The sequence below is a fragment of the Bos taurus genome, chromosome 2 (genome assembly GCF_002263795.3).
Source record: "Bos taurus isolate L1 Dominette 01449 registration number 42190680 breed Hereford chromosome 2, ARS-UCD2.0, whole genome shotgun sequence".
Classification (NCBI taxonomy): Eukaryota; Metazoa; Chordata; class Mammalia; order Artiodactyla; family Bovidae; genus Bos; species Bos taurus.
The window spans coordinates 124,732,225-124,745,576 of record NC_037329.1 but is presented as its reverse complement, the minus strand read 5'-3'; the positions used below and the strand labels follow the sequence as shown (position 1 = coordinate 124,745,576).

Genomic DNA, 13,352 nt, shown 5'->3' with positions numbered 1-13,352 from the left:
CCCCTTCTCCTCCTGCCTTCAATCTTCCCCAGCATCAAGGTCTTTTCAAATGAGTCAGTTCTTCGCATCAGGTGGCCAAAGTATTGGAGTTTCAGCTTCAACATCAGTCCTTCCAGTGAACACCCAGGACTGATCTCCTTTAGGACAGACTGGTTGGATCTCCTTACAGTTCAAGGGACTCTCAAGAGTCTTCTCCAACACCACAGTTCAAAAGCATCAGTTCTTCAGCACTTAGCTTTCTTTATGGTCCAACTCTCACATCCATACATGACCACTGGAAAAACCATAGCCTTGACTAGACTGACTTTTGTTGGCAAGGTCCATCTGCTTTTTAATATGCTGTCTAGGTTGGTCATAACTTTCCTTCCAAGGAGCAAACGTCTTTTAATTTTATGGCTGCAATCACCATCTGCAGTGATTTTGGAGCCCCCAAAAATAAAGTCAGCCACTGTTTCCACTGTTTCCCCACCTATTTGCCATGAAGTGATGGGACAGGATGCCATGATCTTAGTTTTCTGAATGTTGAGCTTTAAGTCAACTTTTTCACTCTCATCTTTCACTTTCATCAAGAGGCTTTTTAGTTCCTCTTCACTTTCTGCCATAGGGGTGGTGTCATCTGCATATCTGAGGTTATTGATATTTCTCCCAGAAATCTTGATTCCAGCTTGTGCTTCATCCAGTCCAGCGTTTCTCATGATGTACTCTGCATATAAGCTAAATAAGCAGGGTGACAACATACAGCCTTGACGTACTCCTCGCCCTCAATAAATGCTTGTTATGTTAGTAGAGGGACTGAAGGATCTATGCACCTAGTGGTAGAGGTGAAACTAGAATCCAAACTAATTTCTCATACAGTATTCTTTTCTCTGCCACCCTAAGATGATACCCCACACTCCAGACTTCCTCTCCCTCTTCCCAATGATTAATTATATGTCTCTCTCTCTCTTTTTTTTGGCTACACTGGGGTTTTTCTTGCTGCAAGCAGGCTTCCTCTACTTGTGGTGGGTGGACGCACAGGCTTTTCATTGTGGTGGCTTCTCTTATTGCAGAGCACGGGCTCTAGGGCACTCGGGCTTCAGTACTTGCAGTCTGTGGGTTCTAGTGCACAGGTTCAGTAGTTGTGGTGAACAAGTTGAGTTGTCCCATGATATGTGGCATCTTCTTGCATCAGGATCAAACCTGTGTTGCCTGCATTGGCAGGTGGATTCTTAACCCTGCACCATCAGGGAAATCCCATATGTCTTAAATTTTTTTTTTTTGGCTGTGCTGGGTCTTAGTTGTAGCATGTGGGATCTAGATCCCTGACTGGGGAATTGAACTGAGCCCCCTGCTGTGGTATCCAGGAGTCTTGGCCACTGAACAACCAGGAAAGTCCCTAAATGTATATCAATATTGTTTGTGTTCTGTTCAGGGGCCTGTTAAAGCCAATCTTGTGAACTAATTCAGGTTTAGAGAATATCCTTCCCCCCAGGATATCTGCCTTTTAACTGGGAACTCCTGTAGGACAAAAAGTAATCCCAAAGGGATTAATCAAAATTTCAGGCACTAAGAAAATATTATTGAAAGGAGGGAATTAACAAACACCCTCTTCCAACAACACAAGAGAAGACTCTATACATGGAAATCACCAGATGGTCAACACCGAAATCAGATTGATTATATTCTTTGCAGCCAAAGATGGAGAAGCTCTATACAGTCACCAAAAACAAGACCAGGAGCTGACTGTGGCTCAGACCATGAACTCCTTATTGCCAAATTCAGACTGAAATTGAAGAAAGTAGGGAAAACCACTAGACCATTCAGGTATGACCTAAATCAAATCCCTTATGATTATACAGTGGAAGTGAGAAATAGATTTAAGGGCCTAGATCTGATAGATAAGAGTGCCTGATGAACTATGGACTGAGGTTCGTGACACTGTACAGGAGACAGGGATCAAGACCATCCCCAAGAAAAAGAAATGCAAAAAAGCAAAATGGCTGTCTGGGGAGGCCTTACAAAGAGCTGTGAAAAGAAGAGAAGCGAAAAGCAAAGGAGAAAAGGAAACATATAAACATCTGAATGCAGAGTTCCAAAGAATAGCAAGAAGAGATAAGAAAGCCTTCTTCAGCGATCAGTGCAAAGAAATAGAGGAAAACAACAGAATGGGAAAGACTAGGGATCTCTTCAAGAAAATCAGAGATACCAAAGGAACATTTCATGCAAAGATGGGCTCAATAAAGGACAGAAATGGTATGGACCTAACAGAAGCAGAAGATATTAAGAAGAGATGGCAAGAATACACAGAAGAAATGTACAAAAAAGATCTTCAGGACCCAGATAATCACAATGGTGTGATCACTGACCTAGAGCCAGACATCCTGGAATGGGAAGTCAAGTGGGCCTTAGAAAGCATCACTAAGAACAAAGCTAGTGGAGGTGATGGAATTCCAGTTGAGCTATTCCAAATTCTGAAAGATGATGCTGTGAAACTGCTGCACTCAATATGCCAGAAAATTTGGAAAACTCAGCAGTGGCCACAGGACTGGAAAAGGTCAGTTTTCATTCCAATCCCAAAGAAAGGCAATGCCAAAGAATGTTCAAACTACCGCACAATTGCACTCATCTCACACACTAGTAAAGTAATGCTCAAAATTCTCCAAGCCAGGCTTCAGCAATATGTGATCCGTGAACTTCCTGATGTTCAAGCTGGTTTTAGAAAAGGAAGAGGAACCAGAGATCAAATTGACAACATCCACTGGATCATGGAAAAAGCAAGAGAGTTCCAGAAAAACATCTATTTCTGCTTTATTGACTATGCCAAAGCCTTTGACTGTGTGGATCACAATAAACAGTGGAAAATTCTGAAAGAGATGGGAATACCAGACCACCTGACCTGCCTCTTGAGAAACCTGTATGCAGGTCAGGAAGCAACAGTTAGAACTGGACATGGAACAAAAGACTGGTTCCAAATAGGAAAAGGAGTATGTCAAGGCTGTATATTGTCATCCTGCTTATTTAACTTATATGCAGAGTACATCATGAGAAACGCTGGGCTGGAAGAAACACAAGCTGGAATCAAGATTGCCGGGAGAAATATCAATAACCTCAGATACACAGATGACACCACCCTTATGGCAGAAAGTGAAGAGGAACTCAAAAGCCTCTTGAAAGTGAAAGTGGAGAGTGAAAAAGTTGGCTTAAAGCTCCACATTCAGAAAACGAAGATCCTGGCATCCGGTCCCACCACTTCACAGGAAATAGATGGGGAAACAGTGGAAACAGTGTCAGACTTTATTTTTCTGGGCTCCAAAATCACTACAGATGGTGACTGCAGCCATGAAATTAAAAGACACTCCTTGGAAGGAAAGTTATGACCAACCTAGATAGCATACTCAAAAGCAGAGACATTACTTTGCCAACAAAGATTCGTCTAGTCAAGGCTATGGTTTTTCCTGTGGTCACGTATGGATGTGAGAGTTGGACTGTGAAGAAGGCTGAGCACCAAAGAATTGATGCTTTTGAACTGTGGTGTTGGAGAAGACTCTTGAAAGTCCCTTGGACTGCAAGGAGATCCAACTAGTCCATTCTGAAAGAGATCAGCCCTGGGATTTCTTTGGAAGGAATGATGCTAAAGCTGAAACTCCAGTACTTTGGCCACCTCATGGGAAGAGTTGACTCATTGGAAAAGACCCTGATGCTGAGAGGGATTGGGGGCAGGAGGAGAAGGGGACGACAGAGGATGAGATGGCTGGATGGCATCACTGACTCAATGGACATGAGTCTGAGTGAACTCCGGGAGTTGTTGATGGACAGGGAGGTCTGGCTTGCTGCGATTCATGAGGTTGCAAAGAGTCGGACAGGACTGAGCGACTGATCTGATCTGATCTGATCTGGGAATTTTCACTATCATGCCTTAATGGGATTATAGGAAAGAAACTTAAAATGTACGAGATTTGCTTTAATGTTTTTGTTTTTTGATTCATGCAACTTAATCTTTGCAACAAACATGTTAGGTAGATATTTTTATCCCTTTCACCAAATGAGGGAATCACTGAAAGTTTTAGTAATTTACCTAGAGTCATAAATCTGTTGAGAAGGCCTGTATTTAGTCACTCCCTCTCCCAGGTTATGACTCCTGGTCTAATCCTATATTTACCATACAAGGGTAGGTTAGGCAACTTCTTACAGTTTGCACATAAATCTGGGTCATGGAGTTAACTGACTAAGTTATCTTTCCTTTTTTTAAAAAAAAGAAAGGCTTACCAAGTTAGTTTTCTTTCTTTGGTGGGATCTATCCTCTGAATCTGGATTCTGCCAGAATCTATCATATTTGGTACCTCACCTTATCCTTTCCAACCATAAATGTGATTATGGGTAGGAAAAAAGTACTTTGAGCACTTTTAGTAAAATTATGATGCAACATACAACATGTTATCACTTATTTTACTACTGAGTCCACCAAAGCTTCCTGTATCCAGGGAGTGGATGGTATCAGGTTGACCCTTAAGAGTGCATTATTCATCTGTTTACTACTATTTGCAAAAACAAAAGCTATTAGGTGATGGGCTGTCCCATATCAAATATCCTTGCAGGAGTCAGGTTTGCCTCTGATGAAAAATGCTTCTGCCCACCCTTTGTGTGTATGTGTGTGTGCTCAGTCGCTAAGTCCTGTCTGAGTCCTTAGGACCCCATGGACTGTAAACCCACCAGGCTCCTCTGTCCATGGGATTCTCTAGGAAAGAATACTGGCGTGGGTTGCCATTCCCTCCTCTAGGGAATCTTCCCAACCCAAGGATAGAACCTGCATCTCCTGTGTCTCCAGCTTTGGTAGGCAGGTTCTTTACCACCAGTGCCCCCCATCCTTTAGACCTCCTCAATACATATGATTTCTCTTGGGGTCGGAGGGACACTATTATGTTCCTCTCAATGTCAGACAAACTTCTTTGATAGCTTTGTGACCTTGGGCACATGCCTTAACCTCTCTGTTTCCTCAGTTGTAAAATGGATTGACTGCCAGCTGTTTTGATGCTGAAAGCCTTTAATATGTTTGAAAACACCTAACAACAGAGCGAAGTCGACAGCAGGTATTTAAAGAGCGTTAATTTCCTTCCTTCTCCAGGTAAGGGCTCATTGAAAGATCAGTAAAATTTTGTGTAGTTGTGCGAGGTGTGTTTTCCTTAGAAAGAAAATCCACAGTTTAACAGATTATCATGGGGGCCAGCGATGTTCCTGAAAAAGAATTGTAGATTCTCCTGCCTGCAACCGCCAAATGGTAAATCTCTTTCTCAGGGGATCAGATTTTTTGTGAATATTTTTGTTCTCTGGGTACTCTTTCTTGTAGCCTGATAACAGAAGAGAATAACCAGGTGAGGGGCTTTCTTTCTCAAGACAGGGTCCCTTTGAACTTTCCCTGAGGGCCCTGTGACTCCCGTTTGTGTTCCCTCCCATATGAGGGGGAGTGTGCCATCCAGAACTGGGAAGCAGGTTTAAGGTCGCTCAGCCTTTGAGGGTCGCTTCCTCCCCGAAAAACCAACTTTTGTGGGCTTCCTCAAGCTAAAGGGACTCTCTTCAGCTCCAGCTGTTAGTCAAAACCTCGTGGTGCAACCCTGGCCGCCAATCCCACCCTCCTAGGCCCCAATCCCAAAGCGGTGGGGGCGGGGAGGCCGCGCGCGCCGCTTCCGCTCCTCCACACCACCAGAGGGCGCTGCGGTCCCGCCTCTGCCTTCCCGGGGTGCTTCGCGCCGGGCCCCTTCCGCGTGGGTGAGTGAATGTGAGAGTCAGCGTCGCGCCGCGCGCGCCGACCGCCTCCGCCGCCCGGCGCTCTTATTTCGGCTGCGAGGAGCGAGCGCGCGCGTAAAGGCATAGAGACGGGCGTTGAGCTCTCGGGCTAGAGCGTCGCCGAGTCGGAGCCGGAGCCCGAGCCGCGCGCTGTGTCTCCGCTGCGTCCGCCGAGGCCCCCGAGTGTCAGGGACAAAAGCCGCCACCGCGCCGTCTGTTCTCGTCGCCGGGGCTCATCCGCTGTCGCCGCCGCCCTGAGGAGAGTCTGCCGCCGTCTTCCCCCGCGAGGATCCGAGAGCCATGTCGGCCAGCAGCCTCTTGGAGCAGGTACAGGCCCGGCCCGCATGCCTCGGCCATTGTGTGAGGCGAGAGGGAGCCTGACTAGGCCCGGACCCGCCGCCCCCAGTCGGGCCAAGGCGAGGCGGCGCCTCTCGCGGGCCAGGTTTCGAGCCTCTCAGGCCGGCCGCGCCCAGCGCCTCGCCCTCGGCCCGTTCTCCCCGCTCTTCCCCGGGCCTCGGAGCCCGCCGGCCGCGCCGCGTCCCTTCCTCTCAGAGGGCCTCGTTTTTCTCTTGTTTCCTTCCCCTTCCTTGAAGCCCTGGCCCCCTCGCAGTGTTTGTGGCGCGGCCCCGGCTCCTCTCCGCGGCCCCCTCCGGCTTCGCACTTCCCCCGCCTCCCATCTTCAGCCTTCCCCTCCACCCCCGTTCCTGACGCCGCTCCTCAGGCCTGCGCCTTTATTCCCTTCTCGGGCCCGGCTTTAATTTGTCTTTCCTTTTCCGTTTCTTCCTCGGACGACTTGCCGCTCGGCGACGTTTCCTTCGCCTGCAGAGACCAAAAGGTCAAGGAAACAAAGGTGAGCCCGGCTCCGCCGGTGGCCCGGGGCGGGCGGGGGGACCCGGAGTGGGGGGGCGGGGTCTCCGGGAAGCGCCCCGGGGAGAGGACCTTTCGGAAGCCGCTTAGTTTGCAGGTGCCTCACACACTTGAGTGTTTGACCCTTTCGGTGTGTTCCTGCAGCTGACGAACAGCTTTTTAGTGAACAAGGAGTAATTCATTAGAAGTGGGGGGTGGAATCGGTCTTGAAATGTTCCAGGTCCTTAGTTTCCTGTAGGTCTTAGAAGGCCTTTGTTTTTCATCCTCGTGGATCACACTCTGGAAGTACTCACATGTGGTGGGGGAGGGGAAGCGGGAGGGAATTGAAATCTAGAGGAGCCAATTAAATGACCTTTTTAGATCAACTTTCTCTGGATGGAGGGAGACATTTTCACTGAATTGTTGCTCAGCATTCACTCTCATCTTTACCGTTCTGAAATACAAACTTGCTCTGTTGAGTAAGGTTTTTCTCTTGTTAGGAGGTAATTGGATTAATTTGGGAGGTAGATTGTACGATTGAGACACTCCTAATTGGAATTTTTTTCCTCTAGTACAAAATGGATCTGTACATCAGAAGGATGGATTAAACGATGATGATTTTGAACCTTACTTGAGTCCACAGGCAAGGCCCGTGAGTAGTTAACCATTTACATGCTTGATCGTAGGATGTAGTATACGTTTATTCTTTGCTCTGCTCTATCAATAAATCTAATTTTCACTGGACGACTTTTTAAAAAGTTGCTACAGATGTTGTAGGCTGTTAAGATTCTCATCTTTATTGTCAGCAAACAATTCTCTGAGGCTAGTACTGATGACATTTTATAGTGTACTAACAGCAACACTTGTTTGAGTAGTTCTTCCTCCTTACCAAGAATCTAACAGTGTGAAACTTAAGAGTACTTTTCTGTGTTAAATATTTTCACCCCTAAAACGTTTTTCACGTTGGCTTCTTTGGGGAGCTATAGAATTTACAAAATGGATTTAAAGTGATATAACATAGTGTTCAGCGCAAAGATAGATCAAGAATAATGGAATTCAGTTTTTGCAATGTAATTATCTTCTCATGTGAAGATGAGTTGCATGTAGGTTCACGTATGAACATGACCTGTGCACACAAAATGTTTTGACTTGGCAGGTCTTTGTATTAGTATTTTGAATCCCAAAGACACAGCCACAATGTTGTAGCTAATAAATATAACTCCCCAGACTAATTAGCCAAAAGGAAAATTGACAGTAACTCATTCGGAATATCCTAGAAGATAGAGAAGCTTATGGAACATTTATATAAATTCTGAACAGATGCTCTGTGATGTATATAATAGTTTGGAATAACTTGACATGTTAGTGAGAGTGCATGTTTGGGCCTAATTCTTAGGTAAAACTCTCTGATTCCTTATGTAAAAGTTTCTGCATTGAAAGTGTAGAAACCACTTAAGTAAGTGATTGGGGAAAAGTTTTTACAGAAGACAACCAGTTAATCAGGAAAAGTAGGGAAGGAAGTAGAGGAATGAACTATCACTGGGTTCCTGCTATTGAAGTAGTTTGCTTACATAATCATAACAGGGAGAGTGAGAGCATTTGGAAACATAATTCTAGGTAGTTCTTGTGAAACATTGTGTAATTCAGTTTTGAGCTCAGGGGCATGTGGGAACCTGCCAGATCAGGTGTAGGTATTCAGCTGTTATAATATAACCTGTGATAATGAGTGCATTTGTTTTATTACAAAGAAAGCTAAAACTTAAATGTCTTGAAAAACTTAGGGGGTGGTATATAAATTTTGGTTGAGAAGACATAATTTAAGAATCTTTGTAGTTTGTCAAGAGTGTTTCATCTATTAACCAATTTTTATCACATTTGAAATAATTCTTCAGGCTTAATGTATTAAGTGTAGACTGAATTTCTTATTTATAATGAATTTGGGGCTGTTAAAATTATAACACTATCTTTGAGACTTAGATTTTTTGTAAACTTGAGGGTATATGTCACTTAGTTTTTTAAAAGAAAATTTTAAATTGGTTGAGAAAAGCACCACTATTTAAGTAAACTGCATTAGTTAAAAAATTTAATCTTCAAGAGATGTGTTTTTAGTGGCCAGGGAGAAGTACTCTTGGCTTTGATAATACAAACTAATACAGACCTAGCATATTAATAGTTATCAAGAACAACGTTCCCTATTGACTAGTTAGTGGAGTCTTAGATACCAGAGCTCTTTTGAAGTTAGGATAAAGCACTCTATTTTTGAGTTGAGCTGACTCTGGGTGTATAGAAACCAATTGTATGTATCTGTTACTTTGATTTAAGGGACTACTTTGTGAGTTGTAGGGTTTATTTAAAAAAAAGTTAAAATACTGTCAGCACAGATGAAAGAATGTTTTTACAATGTAATGTTTTCTAATATGAAGACTAGTTGGGTAAAACTTTTTCTGGTTGTTATTATCAAGGATGATTCCTTTTTTAAAGATACAGACTGTACCATGCCTTTAGAAATTAATTCCTGTTTTTAATGGAAAAGTTAAGTGTACATTTTAGCTACAGCCTTTACTTTTATAGATGAAACAGAACAAATAGCAATACTTGTTTAGTTTTGAATCCTCTGGAAGCCACTGTGCACTTTCTTTCCAGGTTATAATTTTTTTTTTTCATTTTTTAAAATTTAAGGTTATAATTAAATAGTGGCGTCTACTGATGTTCTCAAATGGTCTGCCAGAAAGCTATATTATAAACTAGATGTATTGAACTTTTCTTTTTGGTTTATGGTTGGGTAATGGCTGCACAGATTTGGGGGATAGAAATTGAAATTTCTAGTTCTTTTTGTTGTTTTATTTGTTATACAATGCAGTTTTAATAGGAAACTCTTTTGAATATTCTTCTGTTCTGTCAGTATTCCCATTCCTTCAGTCCAGAGATAGTGGTTTTAATAAAGGTATCCTCAGAGAGTGGGCTTCCCAGGTAGCTCAGATGGTAAAGAACTCACCTGCAATGCAGGAGGACCCTGGTTCCATTCCTGGGTCAGGAAGATCCCTGGAGAAGGGATAGGCTACCCACTCCAGTATTCTTGGGCTTCCCTGGTGGCTCAACTGGTAAAGAATCCACCTGCAGTGTGGGAGACATGGGTTCTCCCTGGGTTGGGAATATATGCTGGAGGGGAGGGTATGGCAACCTACTCCAGTATTCATGCTAGGAGAATCACCGTGGACAGACAAGCCTGGTGGGCTACAGTCCATGGGGTCTCAAAGAGTCAGAGACGACTGAGCAGCTAAGCACACATTCTTTCTCACAGAACAGGACTTGCACTTGGTGAGATGCTGGGTTTTCCCTTTTCTGAATTGAAGCACTAAAAGCTAAGGCCTGTGTTCACTGTATGTCAGTTTAGTTTTAAATGTTTAAACACTTCAATGATTAAACCAAAATATCTTAGTCTATAAAAATGCCAGCAAGTTTATGGGAAGAGACCATCTGGAAAAAAAAAAAAAACACTCATTTTTATGGTAATGGCTGAAATGTTTGTACTGTATGAATAATTCGGAGAGGAAATGTCCTGGTTGTTTTATTTATTTTTTTGTTTAGTTCTAATTTGCCTTTTTTTTCCTTCCACAGAATAATGCATATACTGCCATGTCAGATTCCTACTTACCCAGTTACTACAGTCCCTCCATTGGCTTCTCCTATTCTTTGGGTGAAGCTGCTTGGTCTACTGGGGGTGACACAGCCATGCCCTATCTAACTTCTTATGGACAGCTCAGCAACGGAGAGCCTCACTTTCTACCAGATGCAATGTTTGGACAACCAGGAGCCCTGGGTAGCACTCCATTTCTTGGTCAGCATGGTTTTAATTTCTTTCCCAGTGGGATTGACTTCTCAGCCTGGGGAAATAACAGTTCTCAGGGACAGTCTACTCAGAGTTCTGGATATAGTAGCAATTATGCTTATGCACCTAGCTCCTTGGGTGGAGCCATGATTGATGGACAGTCAGCTTTTGCCAGTGAGACCCTCAATAAGGCTCCTGGCATGAATACTATAGACCAAGGGATGGCAGCACTGAAGTTGGGTAGCACAGAAGTTGCAAGCAATGTTCCAAAAGTTGTAGGCTCTGCTGTTGGTAGTGGGTCCATTACTAGTAACATCGTGGCTTCCAATAGTTTGCCTCCAGCTACCATTGCTCCTCCAAAACCAGCATCTTGGGCTGATATTGCTAGCAAGCCTGCGAAACAGCAACCCAAGTTGAAGACCAAGAATGGCATTGCAGGGTCAAGTCTTCCACCACCCCCAATAAAGCATAACATGGATATTGGAACTTGGGATAACAAGGGTCCTGTGGCAAAAGCCCCCTCACAGGCTTTGGTTCAGAATATAGGTCAGCAGCCAACCCAAGGGTCTCCGCAGCCTGTAGGTCAGCAGGCTAACAATAGCCCACCAGTGGCTCAGGCATCAGTAGGGCAACAGACGCAGCCATTGCCTCCACCTCCACCACAGCCTGCTCAGCTGTCAGTGCAGCAGCAGGCAGCTCAGCCAACCCGCTGGGTAGCACCTCGGAACCGTGGCAGTGGGTTCGGTCATAATGGGGTGGATGGTAATGGAGTAGGACAGACTCAGGCTGGATCTGGATCTACTCCTTCAGAACCTCATCCCGTCTTGGAGAAGCTTCGGTCCATTAATAACTATAACCCCAAGGATTTTGACTGGAATCTGAAACATGGCCGGGTTTTCATCATTAAGAGCTACTCCGAGGACGATATCCACCGTTCCATTAAGTATAATATCTGGTGCAGCACAGAGCATGGTAACAAGAGACTGGATGCTGCTTATCGCTCCATGAACGGGAAAGGCCCCGTTTACTTACTTTTCAGTGTCAACGGCAGTGGACACTTCTGTGGTGTCGCAGAAATGAAATCTGCTGTGGACTACAACACATGTGCAGGTGTGTGGTCCCAGGACAAATGGAAGGGCCGTTTTGATGTCAGGTGGATTTTTGTGAAGGACGTTCCCAATAGCCAACTGCGACACATTCGCCTAGAGAACAACGAGAATAAACCAGTGACCAACTCCAGGGACACTCAGGAAGTGCCTCTGGAAAAAGCTAAGCAGGTGTTGAAAATCATAGCCAGCTACAAGCACACCACTTCCATTTTTGATGACTTCTCACACTATGAGAAACGCCAAGAGGAAGAAGAAAGTGTTAAAAAGGTAACCAGCTTACCCTTCTTAAAACTTTAAGGGAAGGAGAAGGAACTAGAGAGAACAGGAGAAGTATAATACTGAATCGTTAATAAAAGCTTTGTAAATAACACAAGTATCATTTAACAGTTCAAGTCTTTATGGGAGGATAATTGGTCTTATTATTTGAACCTTAGTGTGAAAGAGTGTGGGAACATTAATAGGGGACAGAAATGTGGGCTTAAGTTAAAGGAAAGCAGAAACCATAGAGAAACTGACTATGCAGGAACAGGTGAAGAGTGAATCTGAAAAGTACACAAAGGGAGTAATTGAAGTGAAAGAAACAGAACTGAAAGTAGGAAAAGATTGAGGCTGTAATGTGGCAGAGAAAAAGATAAAAATTCTGTTGCAGGTTTTGGCCTAGCTGGGTACTTAGTTATTTTCAAGAGTCACCAAGCCCTGACATTTCTGCCTGCCTGCTGACAACTGACAGTGTTAAGGAGGATGTTTTTCAGAACTTTCTTCCTTATTCCTATCTTTTGTAGTGTTCTGCTTAATCATTTTTTTTTCCAAGATATTTTTCCCATTAGAAAAGTTTGTTTATTTTATAAAACTTGAAAAACAGATGGTTGGAAAAAGCTGGCCTCTTGCTCTTAACATTTTGCTGTATTCCTAAAGATCCACTTTCTTGTTTCTCTGTAACAAGTGGTTATCTTGGACAGAGTGATGGGGAATAGATCTATACTAAAAGGTTGAATACATTTGAAAGAGTTGGTCCTGTGCATTGAGTGTGTAAGGACCGTAAACGAATGATAAAATACTGGTCAGGGCAGATCATGTATTATCCAGAACTTAAACATATTTAAATGTAGAAAGTAGGTGAAAAGATAATGGCAAGGAGATAATACTTTAAAATTTTATTCATTAATGATAGAATCCTGAGTGGTTAGTTTCAAATGTAAAATAAACAAAACTTGACAGTTACATGGAGAAGGCAGTGGCACCCCACTCCAGTACTCTTGCCTGGAAAATCCCATGGATGGAGGAGCCTGGTGGGCTGCCGTCAATGGGGTCACACAGAGTTGGACACAACTGAAGCGACTTAGCAGCAGCAACGGTTATGTAAATATATTCTCCTTGAATTGGTCATTAATTCATAGGGATCTTCTGTACTTGATCTAGGACCTGAGGCACTTCTTTTGCCTCTGTAAAGGAGGACTGCTCAAAGGAATAACTTTGCTCAGGTAGATTCTCCACCTCCATAATACAGAATCAGAGGTCTGTAGTTGCCTAAAACAGGATGGTTGACTTTTTTCTTCCTATATATACAGACAAATAAGAAATAAAGATATACTTGTCAGTGATGCTGAAGTATTGTGGAGATAGAGCCAGATTACTGAAAAGTTGGCTGTCAGAAAAAACTTGCTCCTTTCCTAGAGTTTTAATAATTTAACTTAAAATTCTCTGTAATCTTGTAGAAAAAAGATAGTTGATTATTTTTGCCAAACTTGTGAAAGGCTCTAAGTATGTCTGCACAGGCTTCTCTTTCTGGAGGAACAAGAGAGGAGACT

At 43.6% G+C, this 13,352-nt stretch overlaps 1 protein-coding gene across 1 annotated transcript in view; it reads left to right on the top strand.

Moving 5' to 3' along the window:
• The first annotated feature begins 5,886 nt into the window (after positions 1–5,886).
• Positions 5,887–13,352, top strand: part of YTHDF2 (YTH N6-methyladenosine RNA binding protein F2) — a 29,457-nt gene continuing 21,991 nt past the window's right edge. The window contains exons 1-4 of the mRNA NM_001076253.1: positions 5,887–6,087; positions 6,586–6,610; positions 7,179–7,258; positions 10,225–11,811. Of these exons, the coding sequence (NP_001069721.1) occupies positions 6,061–6,087; positions 6,586–6,610; positions 7,179–7,258; positions 10,225–11,811 (1,719 nt within the window). The 5' untranslated portion in view covers positions 5,887–6,060. The remainder of the gene's footprint in view (positions 6,088–6,585; positions 6,611–7,178; positions 7,259–10,224; positions 11,812–13,352) is intronic.